Genomic DNA, 19,322 nt, shown 5'->3' with positions numbered 1-19,322 from the left:
CCTGGACAAAGTAACCATCACCCGTATGATCACCTTCAACATCAAGATATTGTCCTCGGACTTCCCTGGTGGCACAGTGGTTAAGAATCCGCCTGCCAGTACAGGGGACGTGGGTTCGAGCCCTGGTCCTACATGCTTCGGAGCAACTCAGCCCGTGTGCCACAAGTACTGAGCCCTGCGAGCCACAACTACTGAAGCCCACGCGCCTAGAGCCCATGTTCCACAACAAGAAGACACCGCAATGAGAAAGCCCGTGCACCACAAGGAAGAGTAGCCCCCGCTCGCCGCAACTAGAGAAAGCCCGTGCGCAACAACAAAGACCCAATGCAGCCAAAAATCAATAAGTAAAATAAATTTATTTTAAAAAAAAGTTGTCTAGCCGACCTGCATAGCTGTGGACTTTATAGAAGATTTTAGAAGGAACACTGGAGATCAAACCCAAGTTTACAGAGCTCAGCAAGACTTTACTCTTGAAAACTGAGAACGTCCAAGAGAAGTGAAGGTCACAGTAGAACTCATCCCCAGGAAAACCTAAGCTTTGCCGATACCAGCGCCATCTTTTCCCACAACAGCAGCGCCTTTGCTGGCTGGTGCCCCCCAGTCCCTCCAGAGCCCCTCCTCTTTCCTCCTGAGGCCCCAGGGCAGCGTCTGTACAGCTAACCTGGACCAACCAGTGAAACCGTGGCACCACCCCCTGTGGAAAAGGGCCCAGGCAAAGCCCCTCCTCCTCAGTGCTTCCTCTGCTTTCTCAGATCCCCCAGCCCCTGAATGCGTCCGCAGGGAGGAAACCAGGGGAGCTGAGCCGAGCCCTGCTAAAGGTAAACGGTGCCCACTGGACCTGATGAGGGATTTGCCTGAAATGTAGTCACTTTTTATTTCCTGTTTATGTTAAATTATCTTTTCTTCTGCACTGAGTTCAAATTACTTTAAAAGTGGTGGGACAACTAATTTGGGACTTGGAGACTGCTTTTATGCAGAACCTGTTAAGAAAGCAGAGGGTTTAAGTCAACACTAAGGAACACAGAAGTACCGTGCCTTAAAAAGAGACTGCCTAAGTTTACATTTACTTACTTTGCTGATTTAGAAACTTTAAACAACATTAAGGCAAATATCAGAGTTTTAATGATTCCACCTCCTTGAAGGTAGAACTGAGAACCCACGTAAAGGCTCTTTAGGCCCAAGTGAAGGCCCTTTTCACCTAAGGGGTTGCTGAGTGATAGCTCAGGAAGATGTGAATCTTACTGGGCATGAGGAAGAAAAACCAGGGTCTGGACAAGCAGAGTCCCCTTTCAACATCGTCTTGTTTCTCAATATGCAGTGAGGGTTGGGGAGGTTTGCTAAAGGAATACTAAAATTGAAAGCCAGTGGCTTTTGTTATTTGATTTAGAGAGCTGAAATAAAGCGCTCAGCATTGCTTGCTTCCTGTGAGCTCAGATAATCACATCCGAAGGAAGTTATTCCTGGGCTCCTAGAGAAATTTACTTCCTTCTAATCTGTAATGTTTTACACATTTCCTGAGTAAAATAAAAATTATGAACGCTTCTAACATGACAAATAAGTTAGTCAGCTTTGCGAGTTAATGTATTCTACAATTTCATGCTATTCCAAAGGGAAGAAAGGCTTAATTTAGAAGAGCCTCATTATCTTCTAGTCAAAGCTTAATGGCCCACAGGCACCGAGAGTACCTCTACCTGCAGAGATTAAGGACGTCACACAAAGTGTGTGTTCCAGTCAGAGAAACTAGATGTGCTGAATTAAGAATCCACTTAGGAGGAACATAAGTACCGTTAATAACGCCAAACGAACCACTGGGTCCCCCAAATCAAAGGACAACGTCAGGCGCCATGCAGACCTGAATGTAACAATCAGGAGCCGGGACAGGCCTGCAGAAATACATAGACAACCCTTTTTCATGATTTCCAGATATGCTGCTCAGATAAAAATGCCTCTTCAATAATCTGTTTATGAACACATAAACCTCAACAAAAAGGACTTCCCTGGTGGCGCAGTGGTTAAGAATCCGCCTGCCAGTGCAGGGGACGTGGGTTCGAGCCCTGGTCCGGGAAGATCCCACATGCCATGGAGCAACTAAGCCCGTGCGCCACAGCTACTGAGCCTGCGCTCTAGAGCCCGTGAGCCACAACTACTGAGCCTGCGCTCTAGAGCCTGTGAGCCACAACTACAGAAGCCCACGCGCCTAGAGCCCATGCTCCGCAACAAGAGAAGCCACTGCAATGAGAAGCCTGCACCCTGCAACAAAGACCCAACGCAGCCAAAATTAAATACGATAAATTTATATATATAAAAAAAAAACCCTCAACGAAAAATCATGATTTTGAAAAAATATGTTGACGGTAACTTCACGAAGTAAGAAATGAAAGGTGAAACACTGGTTAATGTTTACCCAATATGGCAACTGTCCTAATCTTCAGAGAAGTGAACTACGTAAGCACGGTCTCTGGGTTTTACAGCAATCCAGTTCACATACACCACAAAATTATTGAACCCCTCTGAGGTTCCAGGCTCACCAGCCCCACTTCAATGGAGAGATTCACAGTCCACACACCAGAAAGGAGCAAGGTCAACTACCAGTGTTCCAGAACTGGGAGCCGTGAACTTCTCTGAGGGCCGTGGAATTAATTTGTGGGTAGAGAAGACACCAACATTTTTCTAATGCCACAGACCAGAACACAGCACACCACAAGTAGAAAGGAGAAGCAATGGCTCCAGAAACCGTTTCATGTCTACATTCACATAAGGGTGCGTGCGGGTGTGTTGGATCCCAATATAAAATATTATTTTTCCCTGTGGTAGCAATCGAAGTTTGGGATACAGGCTATTTCTAGTGCCTCTGAATCACTGGAATGACATATCTCCAATTACAAATGTATCAGCATTTTGGCTCGTATTTACATCACTCTTGAGCTTCACCAGCAGGAATCAGTTCACGAGGACCTTCAAAGCCAAGAACAGGCCTAGGGCTTCTGAAACCCGGTTCACAGCCTGGCAACTCTGAGCGCCCAGGAGTTGCTACTTCTGCTTCTCAAGGAGATTTTCCATATACACAACAAACTAGAAATGATACTTTCTGAAAAGGGATGAGCTGCTCAGTTTTCAATTTCTGTTTTATTCAGTTTGCTCCAAGGGCAAAACCAACAGTACAGTGACCACAAACATTATTTTGACTGGCTCACAAGCCTGATCAGGAAAACCTGAGAAACAGAAAATGTTATACCCAAGTTGCAAATAAAGTGCTCCTGGAGTTGACTGACATGACAGCAAGAAGGAATCATATAAATGCAACAGGTGTTAACATTTAGAACAGTACCTGTCACCTGCTCATTTCTAGGCAGTTCTGAGACCTTGTTGCAAACCCTTCATACATTACTGCCAATTTCCTTTGACGTGAAATGTGACTTTACAAGACTCTTCCTAGACCTTACTCTTGCTGCACTTGAGTGGTTCCTATTCCTACGGCGCTGGCGTATGCTGTCAGGATCTCCACTATCTGCTTAGTTTCTAGGGTCATTCGGGCTTCCTTCAGCCAGTCCTGTGCCACTCGTCTGGACTCCCCTTTCAGCTGATTGACAAACTTTGCTGCCAGCTCCAGGTCACCATGCTCAATGCAGTAGGAGGCATATGACAGTAACTTAAATGTGTTTGTATCCTCGGGGCAGAGCTCTGCTGGTGGCTTCAGCTGCTTAGGTGGGAACAGCAGCAGGGACTGTAAGTAGGAGAGGAAGTACTGGTATAAGCTATTCCTGGTCTCATCGATCATGGCTACCCTGTGGGCCAGTTTTTGGATGGCATAGAAACGGACTCTAAGGGTCTCTTCACTGTACACCCCACGGGTCAGGGACTCTGGAGGGAGGGCTGCGCTTAGAGCCTGGGCAAATTCACTATCGGAACAGCTGACTCTGATGGCCTCCACTGCGCTACCCAGGGGAACAGTGGGCAGGTCTGCGGATGCCGTCTTCATGCGGTACTTTAATGCCTCCACCGAGAGCCAGAGCTGGTGGGCTTTTCTGGCCTCCTCTTCAGCAACTGCGTGACCTATTAAAAAAAAAAAAAAAAAAAAAAAAAGGCATAGACAGACTTTTTTCTCCACCTGACTATGTCCTCATACACAGAGAGAACTGGTACACCTTCCACAGCAGTGGAAGACGGGGCTGGAGAGAGCCTCTTCCAAGCCCATCCCACCACTTATTTATGGTGCATTCTTTCCTAGCTGGCCTCTTCACATGAGGCAACAAGGCACGACATAATCTGCTGAGGACTTGTTTTTACTGTAGCCGTGGAGAAAGCTGAGAGGGTGGGTGTGCACAGATGAGTCTCCCTTCTTTCTTCCTGTGACATCTAGGAGAACGCAGGGTATCTAATTCAGATACATTTATCTTTAGAAATGTCTGAGAAAGAAATGTGATATTTAAATTAAGCCAAGACTTACATTAAGGCCATCAGAAACTTTACTTTCTACAAAGGAACGGACTACTGGATCTTGAAACTTCACGAGTACTTAGCTTATTGCTATGCTTATCTGACAAAAAAGATTCCATCACATCCCACAGAAACCCATTTTCTTAATAAAATCCTCACTGTCAGGACATTTCCCTTCCGGTGCGGCACATGGAGGCCTCAGCATAACTACCATCCATTTGGTGGGTGGAACAAGCAAGTCACCACCTCCAGGTAACCCTCCAACAGCAGAGCCCGGAGGGCGAACATGCAGCACACTGACCTTTCTCTCCACTCAGGGCACGTGAGACACCACCAAAGTGTGTTGGGTAAACTGCCTTGTAAATGGTGATCTCATGCCGGTCACATAAGGAGTAAAACTTCAAGTTACTTAGGTTTAATTTTTAGATCCTTTTAAGTTTCTTCTCACAACTCTCTAATACTACACACTTACCAAATCTGGGGCTAATTTTCTAAGAAATGGATAAAATTTATTAGCAGGACTTTGGCATCTTTATTCCCTAATGTCAATGCATGTATACCATTATCCTCATAGCAAGAATTTACCCTGAGAAGTAGGGCTGATGAAATTAGCTGTAAGAGGTCCATGTGCTTACTCTGAACAGCCTGCTCGATTCCTCTCAGTCTGGCGTAGGCAGTGTTGATATCCAGAGTATAGTTGTCAACTTGCTCTTGACTGAGCCGACGAAACTGTAATTCTTGTTCAGCGAGTTTCTCAGACAGGTCCTGAAATGGTAAACAGTGCACAGAGAAAGTGATGCTACCTCAGTGCATGTCACTTATTGGGCCACTAAGTCTTCCAGTAACTGCAGCCTCCAAAAGTAAAGAGGGCCTTTAACTAATCTCAAAACAGGTGTCATGAAACTCCTACATTATGTGTAAGGTTTCAAAAATTTCCTAAAGCATATGTGATGTTTCACCTTCTACAGATTTACTGGTGGAACCTAATATTAGAGGAAGAGGACCAGGAGGGGAAGAAAGAAGTCTATTAAAATGAGAAAATGACAGCTTTAGAAAATACAGTAACTGTATGGCCACCCAGACATTAAATTGTATTCAATATCTTCCACTTTAAGAGTTCATTTTTCTCAAAATACTCATCAAAGAGAATTCAAAGTAATATACCTTTTCATATTGGTATAAGTTTTCATATTGGTATTTTCATATTGGTATAAGTTTCAATTTTCTGGAAGATTTCCTTACTTGGAAAACTTCATTCCCTTCTTGTGAGACAAAATAGTAAGTTAATATATTATAAATGACTTGCTGAGTAGAAACTAATTATGATTAAAGGTATCCTGATGGTTTGCTGTGGTTTCCAAACTTAACCTCTCCGGGATGTTTCCTCAAATATAAAAATCTCAGAACTACCACATAATCCACAAGAGTTTGTGGAGATAAAGCAGGCGATACATGTGTCAAGTATTATTACCTGCTTTCCTGAAACCCCCTGTACCAACCCTCCTTAAAGCTTAAAGGCTCCAAATGACTAGGACATAAATACAAAACACATCTGATCAGTAACACATAGGTACACCTTTATGTAAAAAGGAGCAGATGTGAAATATACAAAAGTCCCCCTCCAGCAAGGAGGCACCACTAGAAATCTTTCCCCATTCTTCCACACTCTCAGACTGAATGACATGGAGCACCTTAGAAGGAAAGCAGAGACTGTTTATAGTGTAAAGGGGAAAAGGAGGTTGAAGGGAGACGATGCTTTACGACAGGTCCTCACCTGCTCAAACTCGTATTTCAGTTCCTGTTCTTGGACCCTAAGGACATCTCGTAAGTGATCGGTGTGGGCAGCAGCCTGGCGGCGAAGCTGGGTCCTCATTTCATTCTCCATGGCATCTCTGACTTCCTCCACCTGTGAAGCCAAGCACAGTGATGAGGAATTCTCAATTCTCCACATACGCTTTTAGCAAAAGAGAAAGACCAGTAACCACGATGATGGCAGCTTCCACGTCCAGAACCCCTTACGATGAGCCGTGCATGGGAACACATTCTTATTTCAAATTCTCGTATGAATCAGAAAGTGGAATGTTGGAAGGTGACTCAAACAATGTCGCATGGCTGTGGCGAAATCAGATTTCAAACAGAGGTCTCTCTAACCCCCAGACTTGAGTTTCTTCCATATCACCAGGCTGCCTCCTGTACAAATCAAACACTGTCATTTCCTGCATCACGTACTCCCCTGAGAATCAAGAAATCTGAGACCACAGGAATAACTACAAAGACTTGGGATCAAACACAGCTTCACCGCAACCATCTGTGTGACCTTAGGGAGATTATTCATCTTCGAAGTCTCCATTTTCTTGTCTGTGAATAATAATGCCTACCATGCAGAACTGTTAAGAAAAGTAACAAATGTCTGACAGTTACCGAACACAGTTTCTCTCAACAAAGAAAGCACCTCTGAAACTGCTTATTTTAGTATGAATTCAGACTCAACACAGGCCAAATCAAGCCAAAACTATGAAAAGCCTACAATGTCTGGCCTAACAATTAGCCGTGGGTCATATTACAAATTATTTAATACTAATTACCTGGAAACCGTAACTTCCTTTTTCTCAGAAACAATACAGTTAATAAATGAATCCATTCGGTCAGTGCATAAATATTTATGCAGTGCCAGCCCTGTGCCAGGCAGTGCCTACTGTAAGCTTGGATGCGATGGTGCTCAAGGCAGACAAACTCCTTGCTCTTTTGCAGTATACATTTCAAGAGAGGAATCAGTGACAGGCAAAACGGACGTCTCAGACTGTGGTACTTGTTTTTAAGAAAATAAATAGGGCAATGTGAGAGAAAGTAATAGAGACTCTACTTTACATTGAAGGGAACAGGACGGGGCTACCCCAGGGCAAAAGATGTAGTCAAGGCACCAACACAACAGCAAGAAAGCCCAAGGTACCTGGTACACTAGGGAAATAGGGAAGTAAGGGAAGCCTGGCTCACAGCAACAGGAATGAGATCAAGGGGCTTCTCTGGTATCAGTTAAGAATCTGGATTTTACATTAAATACAGTCGGCAGTCAGTGGAGGATTTTCAGCAACATAGTGTCTGAGGCGAATACATTTTCTAAGGACCACTTGCCCGTGTAAATAGACATAGAAAGATGGGTATGCAAACAGGGACCCTGTTAAGACGATACTCTGAACTAAGGTGGTGGTGACTGAAGGAGAGAAAAGCGGAGCGTTTAGGGATTTATTCTGAATGCAGAGCTGGTAGACTCTGTCAATGGTCTGGATGCAAAAACTGATGGAGGAACAACTGAGCATGATTTCTAGTTTGATCAGTGAGTGGATGGAGGTTTATTTAGAGAGAAGCAGCTGAGGGGCTGGGAGACAGTTTGGAGAGAATCAAGAAATTCGTTTTGAACATGTTGAGTTTGAAATGACTACTGAAAATCCAGCTGAAGACATCAAGTCAGCTGCTGGACAGCCCTTGAAGCCAAGGCAGAGGTCAGAGCCAGCAATCTAAGTGTCAGTAATAGACGGTATTTGAACTTCAAGGCCACAGGACTAGCAAAGAGCACCTGGAGGCAGCTTAGATGGATAAAGGGTTTCAGAACAATGCCAGTGCACGCCGCTATTTGAAGGCTGAGCAAAGGAAGCCAAGGAGCGTCAGCAAGGCAGGGGGAAAGGCCAGCAAGTGTGGGGTCTGGCAGCCTAGGGAAGAAAGAGCTTCAAGGAGGAGGAAGTGGACTTCCCTGGTGGCGCAGTGGTTAGGAATCTGCCTGCCAGTGCAGGGGACATGGGTTCAATCCCTGGTCCGGGAAGGTCCCACATGCCGCAGAGAACTACGCCCGTGCGCCACAACTACTGAGCCCGCCTGCCTAGGGCCCATGCTCCGCAACAAGAGAAGCCGCCGCACCGCAACGAAGACCCAACGCAACCAAAAATAAATAAATTAATTAATGTTTTTAAAAGAGGAGGGAATGGTCACCTGTGCAAATGAGAAAACGTGAAGGTCGGGTGAGTAGCCAGGCTCCCGGATCAGCCTGTAGACACCTGTCTAATGCGCGATGTGCTCGGACGGAAGACCACAGCTATTTCATCCACGCTTCCCCACTAACTACTCAGAAACGCTTGCAGAGAGGGCGCCAGCGGTTGGGGCTCAGCACTTCCACTGTGGGCGGCACGGGTTCAATTCCTGGTCAGGGAACTAGATCCTGCAGGCCATGTGTTGCAGCCAAAGAAACCCCAAATAAACAAACAAAGAAACAAAAAACAACCCTTGAGGAGAAAAATATACTCGGAATCCAACAGACTCAGCACTGCTTAAGGGGACAGAGGCTCCACTGGGAAAAGGCAAGCTAGATAATCCTGGATGACAGTAGCTCGTTACTCTCTGACACCCCTGCATCAGCTCAACGTAAAGGCTCTCTGCTAGACCAATCCTTCCCTAGAAGTTCTGACTAGAACAAGGGCCAAAGTTCCATTCAAGAGGGGGGTTGGCCTGACTTAACAGCTAGTATTTTAAAGTCAGTGACTGCCGGTATTACCTCTAGAAGCAAACAAGTTAGATTCACTTTAAACATTAGGCAGTTTTGCTCATTTCTTTACCTTTCTGTCCTGTTCAGCCTGTATCTCACTTCTGTGATGTTCTAATGCTTTTGCCACTGCAGAGTCAAACGCCCGCTTTTCCTCCAGCTTCTGTTTCTCCAAGGCTAAGGCAATGTGCTGCTTCTCCGTGGCTTTCTGTTCGGCCAGCGCCCTGTTCAGCTGGTCGATGCGGCGATGCGCGTGAGCGATCAGGGAGTTTAGGTCGTCGGGGGACAGCCTGTCAGCTAGACAAAACCGCATGAAAATGTTGATGATTTCACCAAAATCATACATCTGCAAGGTAGCTTGCCTCAACTGATTGTAACTTAAACAGCTAGGAAGAAAAGCCGAGAGGAAGGAGCGGACGTTTAAAAAGAGATGTAGAGGCTGCCGTGTAATCAGAAATTCGCAGCTCGTGGCCAGCAACTAAGCATTTTCAATCCCAAGCAAAATAATTCAGGGAGGCCTCCAAGTATAGAATCAGTTTTTTTCCAGGAACCCAAATAAGCGATACTTCCAGCGTGAACTGATGATACATTGGCTTTATAACTCACCATAATTCTGCCTCTAAGGACAAAGCTTACAATTAAACGTACTCACTTCTACATTTTCTGCTAAAACGTGAATCAAATCCAAGTTCTCTCAGACTTTTCCCTAATAAGAGTTTTCTGCTTTTTCTTACACAGATAATATGATCCAGGACAGGGATCTGCAGCCAGAGCTGTCCATCAGAATCACTGGTAGAGCTTTTAAAAATAATCATACCCAAGGATTCTGATTCTGATGGCTTTTTTTCTTCTTTCCCCAATCTCACACTCCAGAAGTGTTCTGATATATTACCACAGGTTAGGAATTATGGCTCTAACAGCAAAATAAAGAATATGGGAAATACTATGATAAACAACTCAATTCCACAATACGTAGACTGAAAAGCAAAAAACCAAGTGAGGATGAGAGATTTATTGACCAAATTCACCACGTGTAGCTCCTCTGGATACTGACTTGAACAAAACAACTAAAAACACTCATTCTATAAAGTGATTAGGAATATTTGAACACTTAAGAGATATCTTTGATGACATTAAGGAATTATTGTTGACTGGGACAATGGTATGGTCACCACGTTTTTTAAAAAACATACTGAAAGTTTTTACAAGCTGAAGAATATAATGTTTGGGATCTGCTTCAACATAAGTTGGGGGAATAAATGAGACAAAACCAGCCATGTGTTGGTAACTGCTAAAGTTGGGTGATGGGTAAACAGGAGTTCATTATAGTTTTATTACTTTTTAATGTTTCAAATTTGACAAAATAAAAACTTAAATATATATATTTATATAGATATATATATATATCTTTTATAAAAGATATATATCTTTTATAAAGATATATATATATCTATCATATCTACAGGTTTCCAATCACATAGTGAAAACATTTTTGTTCCTGAGAGCACATGGATGACAAAAATATACAAATCAGATTTATCACATGCAACATAATTCTACTTTAGATTAATTTAGACGGTTTAGTATAAGAATCATAGGCAAAACGAAAAGACTTGAGTCTTTTAAGACTCCAAACAGAAGCCTTTAAACATAAAATACACATAATTACTCACCTAGGTCAGAAATACCTACAAAGAAAAAGAATAAGTTTGAAAAAAAGTAAGTACATGTTTCAGTTATTAATCATTAAATAGGAATATCCAAAAGAAAGCAAGAAGGAACCAGAAGCTAGTAGTAGAAAAAGCATATTTTGGTACTGGGAAGTAAAATGATGAGTTTATTTCCTAAATATTTTTTAAAGGATCAGAAGACATTATATAAATCAAGGTAAATTCTAACATTTCAGAAAACAAGAGAGTCAATGATATTAAAGCAGTCTTGGTTTCTGGGGACTCATCTCTAACTACTTTTGTAAAGCAATCAACTTGGTTAGTTTTTACATGGAAACTACAATTCTTGTTTATCCCATTTGCATTAGTTCGTAGACTATTTCACGAAGGCACAGTCCTGACTGTGTTCTCAATACCACGCCGCTCCTAACGTTGCAAATACTTAAGAAATTAATTTTTCTTCTTTGGAAATTTGAAAACAGTGAACTCACATTAAATTTGTGCTTAATGGGTGCAAATTAAACTAAGAACTGTGACTGCCTGACGTGGCGGAAAGGAAAAAAAAACAACATTCTGAAGAGTTCGGATGATGCTCCCCGCCACGATCGCAAGTACCGCCGCGTGAAGCCCTGACAGGAGAGGACCCGCAGCCAGTCTCCTGCCTCTCAGAATAAGCTGCTTAATATCCTGGGTGTGACCCTTGGATTCAACAAGTTCAAAGACAAGTACTTTTCATCCAAAATGGCTCTAAAAGTTCAACTACTTAATCTGGTATTCAACCAAAGACACAGGGATCTGTCCCAATGCTGCAGGAAAAACCGGCAAAAGATGGACGAGGTTAAGAGATAATAGGTCAGTGTCAACGTGGCACGCAAGTATGGCTACATATACTAGTCTACTAGCAATAAAGGAAATGTCCCTCGGGAATACTGACAACCTACAAATTGCACCTCATTCTCTCATCCTGGCAACACCCATGCGCACACCTCCTAGTGGCGCCTCCTCCCTCCTCCCACAGTGGTATCCGCTATCTGAATATGGTGTTTATCACTCATTTTGTTATACTTCACATACGCATGCATCCTTAAACAATATATAGTTTCGTTTTACATGTTCTTAAGCTTCATGTAAGCGGTATCCTATTTTATATATTCTTCTGCAACTTTTTGCTTTTCCTTAACATTTATGTTCAAGAGAAATGGTCTGGGTCATTCATCTGCACTGCCATATGTGTGGTATTTAACTGTCTTTGATTTTTCTGCTCTTACAAACAGTGCTGCTATAAACATTTTAATGAATCTTCCTGAGCACCTGTGTGAGTCTTCCTGAGCTCATACCTAGGAACTGAACTGTTGGATCGGGAGTATATACGCTGTCAACTTCACTAGATACAAGTTATGGTTCAACAGACCAGTTGCTGGGAATTCCCTGGCAGTCCAGTGGTTAGGACTCAGCGCTTTCACTGACAGGGGCCTGGATTCGATCCCTGGTTGGGGAGCTAAGATCCCACAAGACGCACCGGTGCAGCCAAAAACAAAACAAAACAATTGGTGAATGATCACTTCTAAGTCTCTTTCCTATTCCTCATTTTCAGTGCCCTTGGCATACACACTGGGTGACCCATATCATCACTTCGCCCTCAGATTACTCCAGCAGCTTTGAATAGCTTCCTTACCCTGAAGCATCCCTCCCTACGTCAAACTCACCCTCAAGCTCATAAAAATGAATTTTCCTACTTATGATAATCACATCATCCCTCTTCTCCAAAGCTCAAAAGGGGGTCCTGGGTTGCCAATACGAACCAATCAGCCAGAGAACAGTGAGGCCAGTAGGTAAGAATGAGATCCTGGCCCTAGCCCCAAACGTGGACAAACTACTTAAGCCCTCTGTGTCTCAGTCTTCTCATCTATAAAACGGGCATAATAATAAAACTCACCTCAAAGGACTGTTATGAACTTTAAAAAAGTTAACTACATGTGAAGCACTCAGAACACAGTGCTAGAAATAAAATAATGCTCAACAATGTTAGCTAAATATTGTTATGTTTGCCACTGTGCTCAGCTATGGAGAACACAGAAGAAGTACCAGACAGATGAGTGTCACCAGGATACTTATAACTTAGGGAAATAAGACTAATAAGAGAAAAATAACTGGTAACACACATCAGTACTAATGAGCTTAGTATAGGTCTTAAAAGAGTTCAGATTGCAGAAGCGAGAACATATATTGAGGGCTGAGGTAATCATGGAATAAGTCACTATCTCCAGAGGGACACAAGCAATCAGTAGCACTGGCAGGAAAACTCTGCAGCTGTAGGCGTGGCTGGAAGGGAGAAACTTCAGCAGGTGCCATTTGTACCTTTCAATCTATTTACAAAATAAGAAATTAAATGGAGGTTGCCTTCCTCCCTCTAAAAAATAATCCAAAGATCACACTGCAGAAGATTTTCCCTTTCTATATGATACGTTTCTTTCATGCTGGATTTTCCACCTTGGTACTACTGACTTTCTGGGCCAGACAGTTAGTTGGAGGGGCTGTTCTGTGCACTGTAGGGTGCCGAGCAACACCTCTGTCCTCTACCCTACATGACACTAGAACCCCCCATGTGACAAGTCTGTCTCCAGACATTGCCAAATATTCTCTGGGGGCAAAAATGCCCTGAGCTGAGAACACCTGCTTTAATGTTTTCATGCTTTACAATAGCCATTTTTCTAATCAGCCAAAAAAAAAAAATTTTTTTTATTTTATTATTTTTTTTTATCTTGGCCGTACCACGCAGCTTGCAGGATCTTAGTTCCCTGACCAGGGATGGAACCTGCACCCTCGGCCCTGAAAACACGGAGTCCTAACCACAGGACCACCAACGAATTCCCCCCTGACCCAGGTCCCCAAACTTTTTAAGCTAAAAACTTCACAGGCTGGCATGGAAAAATTAGTAGGATTTAGCCTACTGGGAAGACCAAAGACAAGTATTTTAGATGAGAGAATGCAAATTTCTAGGGATGGCACTCATAACTAACTCTCTATAGGCAAAGCCTGACCTGCCCTTTCAACCTTATTTAATTTACTGCAGCCAACCTAGACTCCCTGCTATCTACCAACGTCAGGTTTAAGCCAAGGAGCTTACATCCAACCGACAGAGATACACACACAACAAACAAAAACCAGACGGATTAAAAAAAGGTAATGTGGTAGAGTGACTTGTGGAGGAGGATGTCTGTGGGATAATCACATCTGTCTCAGTTGTAACCTCAATGAAGCCCAGCCCTTCAAAGAGTCTGGTGAGGGAAACGGTACAGATGTGGCTGAAGCAGGCCTCCTCAAGGACACACCGTCCACACTGTCCCCTCTGCTGCTAGTCAGTTCAAACAAGTTTAACCAACAATGTTCAAATAAGACTGACTCACTGTTCCCACACTAAACTTTGTGTGATTCTCCATTTAATCCTCTCTTACAAATCCTGCTTTTATTTTTTGCTTTGACAAGAATCTGGTGTCTATCTCCCTCTTAAGTGAGTCAACTACATTAAAAAAACTAACTACATATCTGAGTTAATAACAGCCTTGACTCCACTTCTTGCCATGACATCTCCTTGGTTGGCTATGATGCTGTGAAAATTCCTGCACTGTCTTTATTACCTGAGCTCCTCAGACCAGCCACGGTTCTGTGATGCAACCTTGACACCTTCACCCCAGAGAGGTCTATAATGCCAGTTCTTCAGGTGCTACCTGATGTTCAGTTTCTAACAGACGCTGGCATTTAAGAAGTACTGTTTTGATTTTGTTGAGCCTGGTAATCTCCGTGATTCTTATTACTCTCACAGAGCTTCAAGGAAATGTGACTATTCCCTGCAGTTACAACATGTAACTGTTGAGCCATCAAAGTTCCATGCAGTCTGAGCTGTTTGCAGGTTGAAGGCCACACAGCAGATTTCCTTTCCACCCAGCACCCCCGGGTGAGTTCTCAACCACAGTGTTGTCACAAAGCAGTCATAAGGTGTGCCTTAAGTCATTCATTATGAATATTTTTAAAGTCACAAAGGCTTTGAATAATTTTACATATATATAATATGCTAACAGAGTCAAGGTTATGTCACTTCACTCACTTAGATTCCAAATTACACTGGCTGGAACTTGTGTCCACCATGGCTAAACCAGGTGTGTCACCTGTCACAGGTGTGACTGAAATAAAATGTTGAAAACACGATACTGCATATCAGATGAGATATGCATGCCAGAGGGGTTTACACTAGAGAATGGAGCTGAAGCAAGTTTAGATCAGTTGATCAGTTGTTAAAAAAAAAAAAAAAAAAAAAAAAGGGAAAGTACCAACACTTCAGTTGTACTTACTCATCCCTTTCCACCCTGGCAAGACTTCCGGAGTAATACTGTCCAGTTCTCGTTTAAAGTCATCCCGGGCTTGGACTACCAGCTCGTGATACTGAGACACAACCTTAGCCTCAGACTGAGCTGCTTTAACCTGAACAGATACAATGCGTATGTGGTTAAAGTGAACAGAAAGTACCATAAACATTCCAAAATACTCTAAGTCACAGTCATTTATTTATTTACATTTGGTTGTGAATATATAAGCAATATATAGAAAGAAATCTCAAGCTCAGAAAAAGGAACATAAGTCTTGTCTTTGTGTCCTTCTAATTCTATTCAGATGCCATGGGCAGGCCCTGTCCCATCTCACTGTGCCCCCGTCCCTCTTTCTCTGGGTCACGGGAAATTACCCATACACATCACAAATGCAGACTTGTGAAATTTCCATAAATGGTAATGACCATGAGCAAATGTTTACCTATTATAAAAAGTATCAACAATACTGAAGAATCCACTTTGTGTCCAAAGCAAGTTTTTAAAATTAGTTACAACTAATATTCTTTTCAAGGGAAAAGGGAGAAAGATGACAGGAATCTTACTACATTCCGGAATTCTTAAAAATCCTTTGACAAAACAATTACCTTTAAAAATAAAAAATACTTGTACAAGATCTAAGAAACACACCTTTTGGACCACATTATCCAGATCAACTATCAAGTTGTGAAGTTTCCCCTCTGCAGCAGTTACATAAGATTTGGCCCCAGCAACCTCTTCTTTCTTTGCATTTTCAATTACACTTTTCATCTTCTCTAACTCTTCTCTGGAAACCAATAAAACAAAACAAAGGTTTAGTATTAGTCCTTATCAACTTTATTAAAGAATATGACAAACAATTTGTTAAGTCTATGAAAAATTTAATTTGGAAAAAACTACTCAATGCTTTTCCAGTCAACAGGCAGAGAACCTTTCCTCACCAACAACTGAAAACACCTTGGTGAGAAGCTAGATTTATAGAGTGAACCGGACGAGTAGCATGGTGTACAGGAAAACACACAGGCTTCAGAACCAGAGAGACTTGGATTCAGCTCCCAGACCGGCCTCTCCTTTGCTGATCACCCTTATACAGGGAGTAGAAGTAATTCACGCTAAGTAACTTGCACGGGGCATGCTACATCAGGAGCACTCAATAAATGGCAGCTTTTGCAAGGATTAGGTTGACTCCCCTGCCAATGAGAGCTTGAGGAAAGCAAAGGCAAGGGAGGAGGCCTAAGAGCTCACTAAGCAAACAGCTGGGTCTTCAGGAGCCCTCACGATTCAGGCTGGATGGACTATGGTCTACCCAACCACAGAACTCAGAGCCCTGACTCATGGTCTACTGATGTGAGCATAATGCCTTCAATCTCCTAAAAGATATGCTGGCTTTATTAGAAGGCTTCTCTTTCTCTAAATATTTTGTTAAGACAGCAAAATTTTGAATGACAAATATTGATTAGGTGGGCCAAAAGGTTTGTTCAGTTTTTTCCGTAAGATGGCTTTAGTAGCACTTAAACAATTTTGTTAGATTGTATGTGACAGCTGTCGTATCAGCACGCATTAAAAAAAAGAATTATCAGGGCTTCCCTGGTGGCGTAGTGGTTGGGAGTCCGCCTGCCGATGCAGGGGACGCGGGCTTGTGCCCCGGTCTGGGAGGATCCCACATGCCACGGAGCGGCTGGGCCCGTGAGCCATGGCTGCTGGGCCTTTGCGTCCGGAGCCTGTGCTCCGCAACGAGAGAGGCCACAACAGTGAGAGGCCAGTGCAAAAAAAAAGAATTATCAAAATTGGTGAATTTTTTGTGTGGCCATTTTAATATTGAAGGTGGAAGAAAAAAAGCAACATTTTCAGCATATTACACTTTATTTCAAGAAAGGTAAAAAAGCAACTGAAACGCACAAAAAGATTTGTGCAGTGTATGGAGAAGGCACTGTGACTGATCGAACGTTTCAAAAGTGGTCTGCGAAGTTTCGTGCTGGAGATTTCTTCCTGGACGATGTCCATGGTCGGGTAGACCAGCTGAAGTCGATAGCGATCAAATCGAAACAATAACTGAGAACAATCTATGTTACACCACATGGGAGATAGCCGACATACTCAAAATATCCAAATCAAGCATTGAAAATCATTTGCCCCAGCCTGGTCACGTGAATCGCTTTGATGTTTGTGTTCCACGTAAGTTAAGCGGAAAAAAACCTTCTTGACCGTATTTCCGCCTGCGATTCTCTACTGAAATGTAATGAAAACATTCCATTTTTAAAACAAATTTGTAATGGGCAATGAAAAGTGGATACTGTACAATAATGTGGGATGGAAGAGATCATGGGGCAAGAGAAATACACCACCACCAACCACACCAAAGGCTGGTCTTCATCCAAAGAAGGTGATGTGTTTATGGTGGGACTCCTCTATTATGAGCTCCTTCCGGAAAACCAAACGATTAATTCCAACAAGTACTGCTGCAAATCAGACCAACTGAAAGCGGCACTCGACGAAAAGTGTCCAGAATTAGTCAAAAGAAAACGTGTAATCTTCCATCAGGATAACCCAAGACTGCATGTTTGATGCCCAGGCAAAAACTGTTACAGCTTGGCTGGGAAGTTCCGATTCATCCACCGTATTCACCACACACTGACTGCACCTTTGGATTTTCATTTATTTTGGTCTTTACATAATTCTTTTTTTTTTTTTTTTTTTTGTGGTATGCGGGCTTCTCATTGTTGTGGCCTCTCCCGTTGCGGAGCACAGGCTCCGGACACACAGGCCCAGCGGCCATGGCTCATGGACCCAGCCGCTCCGCGGCATGTGGGATCTTCCCGGACCAGGGCACGAACCCGCGTCCCCTGCATCGGCAGGTGGACTCTCAACCACTGCGTCACCAGGGAAGCCCTACATAATTCTTTTAATGGAAAAAATTTCAATTCCCGGGAAGACTGTAAAAGGCACCTGGAACAGCTCTTTGCTCAAGAAGAGAAAAAGTTTTGGGAAGATGGAATTATGAAGTTGCCTGAAAAATGGCAGGAAGGCAGTGGAACAAAAGTGAAAACACTGTTCAATAAAGTTCTTGGAGAAAATGAAAAATATGTTTTTCATTTTTACTTAAAAAACCGAAGGCACTTCTTGGCCCACCCAATAATAATTCCACCATGTTGATGAGAGCCCTTTATTCAAATGTAGGTTCCCATTGTCAGAGGTTGATCTTGTACCTGGTTTGCCTGCTTCATCCTAGTTTTAGCCAACTTCCAGGAAAGGTCAAGGTGGCATAAAACTAGACTCATTATACGCTAACTACTTTGGTAGTTAAGGCAAAGAGACTGTGACATACTCTTTAATTTCTGATAAAATTGCTCAAGACATCCCAGAAACATCTTGAAATGATGGCAGAGCCTCAGTAAATCTGTAGAACACATATCACCTCAATAATAACCCAAAGAAAAACTTGATTTTTATACAAGATCTTTTATATAGGCTTCTGCCGAGTTTATTTTGGCTGGGTTACGTATCAATATTTTATTCCCTCTCTCCCTTTTAAGCTTCCGTGCTCCTATCACCAATACAGTACAGGCAGAGAGGGGAGGGAAGGGTTTCTCTGCCTCCTCTTCCTATGCAGACAGTACAAAGAAAGCCACCAGGAGGCCCTAATTACTTGTTAAAGTCCATGAGTAATTACTTGGCTTTGAGAAGGGCATCGGCAGCCTCATCTACTGCCTTTCTGCGTTCCTTCAATGCACCCTCCACTGTGCGCCACTGAGCTGACTTCTTGTCACCTGCAATCTAAACAAAAAGTTTTAATTACATAAACACGAACAACTGCTATTACTGTCACAATAACATGACTAAGTGCAGAAAGCAGTGACATAAAAGTCAAAGGTAAAAAGTTATATACACTGTTTCTCCGGAAGAGGAACTCTTAATCTAATGTTCACGGACAGGCTCAAAGAAATCCATGAACCGTCTCCCGTCAACCACCCGCGCCAAAACTGTAAAAGACTGTGCTCCATCAAACAAGCATTCTCTAAGGAGACATGATATTTTTTTATCAGAGTCTCAAAAGGAGATATGAAGCAGAAAAGATTAGTAAGAACAATAACTTGTCATGAATTGTCTGTTGATTAAATCATTCTTCAATGAAGCACCGGTGCTTAAACTTTTCTTATTTGCAGGTCTACTGAAATCACAGCAAGAATAAGTAGAAAGTTTACCCATTTGTAGGGTCCTTACTCCTCCAGAAACATTACCCTAAAGAATGACCCTCCATAATTTTTAAGGAGAAAATCAACTACTGTCAAGAACCCCACTCCACCCTGACCTGACTTCTACAGA

At 42.9% G+C, this 19,322-nt stretch overlaps 1 protein-coding gene across 22 annotated transcripts in view; it reads right to left on the bottom strand.

The window, feature by feature from the left end:
• Positions 1-3,118: 3,118 nt before the first annotated feature.
• Positions 3,119-19,322, bottom strand: part of IMMT (inner membrane mitochondrial protein) — a 48,438-nt gene continuing 32,234 nt past the window's right edge. For 13 of the 22 annotated variants that reach the window (XM_065891005.1, XM_065891010.1, XM_065891006.1 and 10 more), the window contains 8 exons: positions 18,670-18,773; positions 15,651-15,786; positions 14,988-15,117; positions 10,642-10,656; positions 9,042-9,265; positions 6,212-6,343; positions 5,073-5,202; positions 3,440-4,053 (listed from right to left, as the gene is read on the bottom strand). In XM_065891005.1, coding sequence (XP_065747077.1) covers positions 3,440-4,053; positions 5,073-5,202; positions 6,212-6,343; positions 9,042-9,265; positions 10,642-10,656; positions 14,988-15,117; positions 15,651-15,786; positions 18,670-18,773 — 1,485 coding nt within the window. The other 9 variants (XM_065891002.1, XM_065891003.1, XM_065891004.1 and 6 more) reach the window with 5 other exon arrangements.

The sequence above is a fragment of the Phocoena phocoena genome, chromosome 14 (genome assembly GCF_963924675.1).
Source record: "Phocoena phocoena chromosome 14, mPhoPho1.1, whole genome shotgun sequence".
Taxonomy (NCBI): domain Eukaryota; kingdom Metazoa; phylum Chordata; class Mammalia; order Artiodactyla; family Phocoenidae; genus Phocoena; species Phocoena phocoena.
Note: the sequence above shows the minus strand (reverse complement) of the source record. Positions and strands in the feature narration are given on the sequence as shown.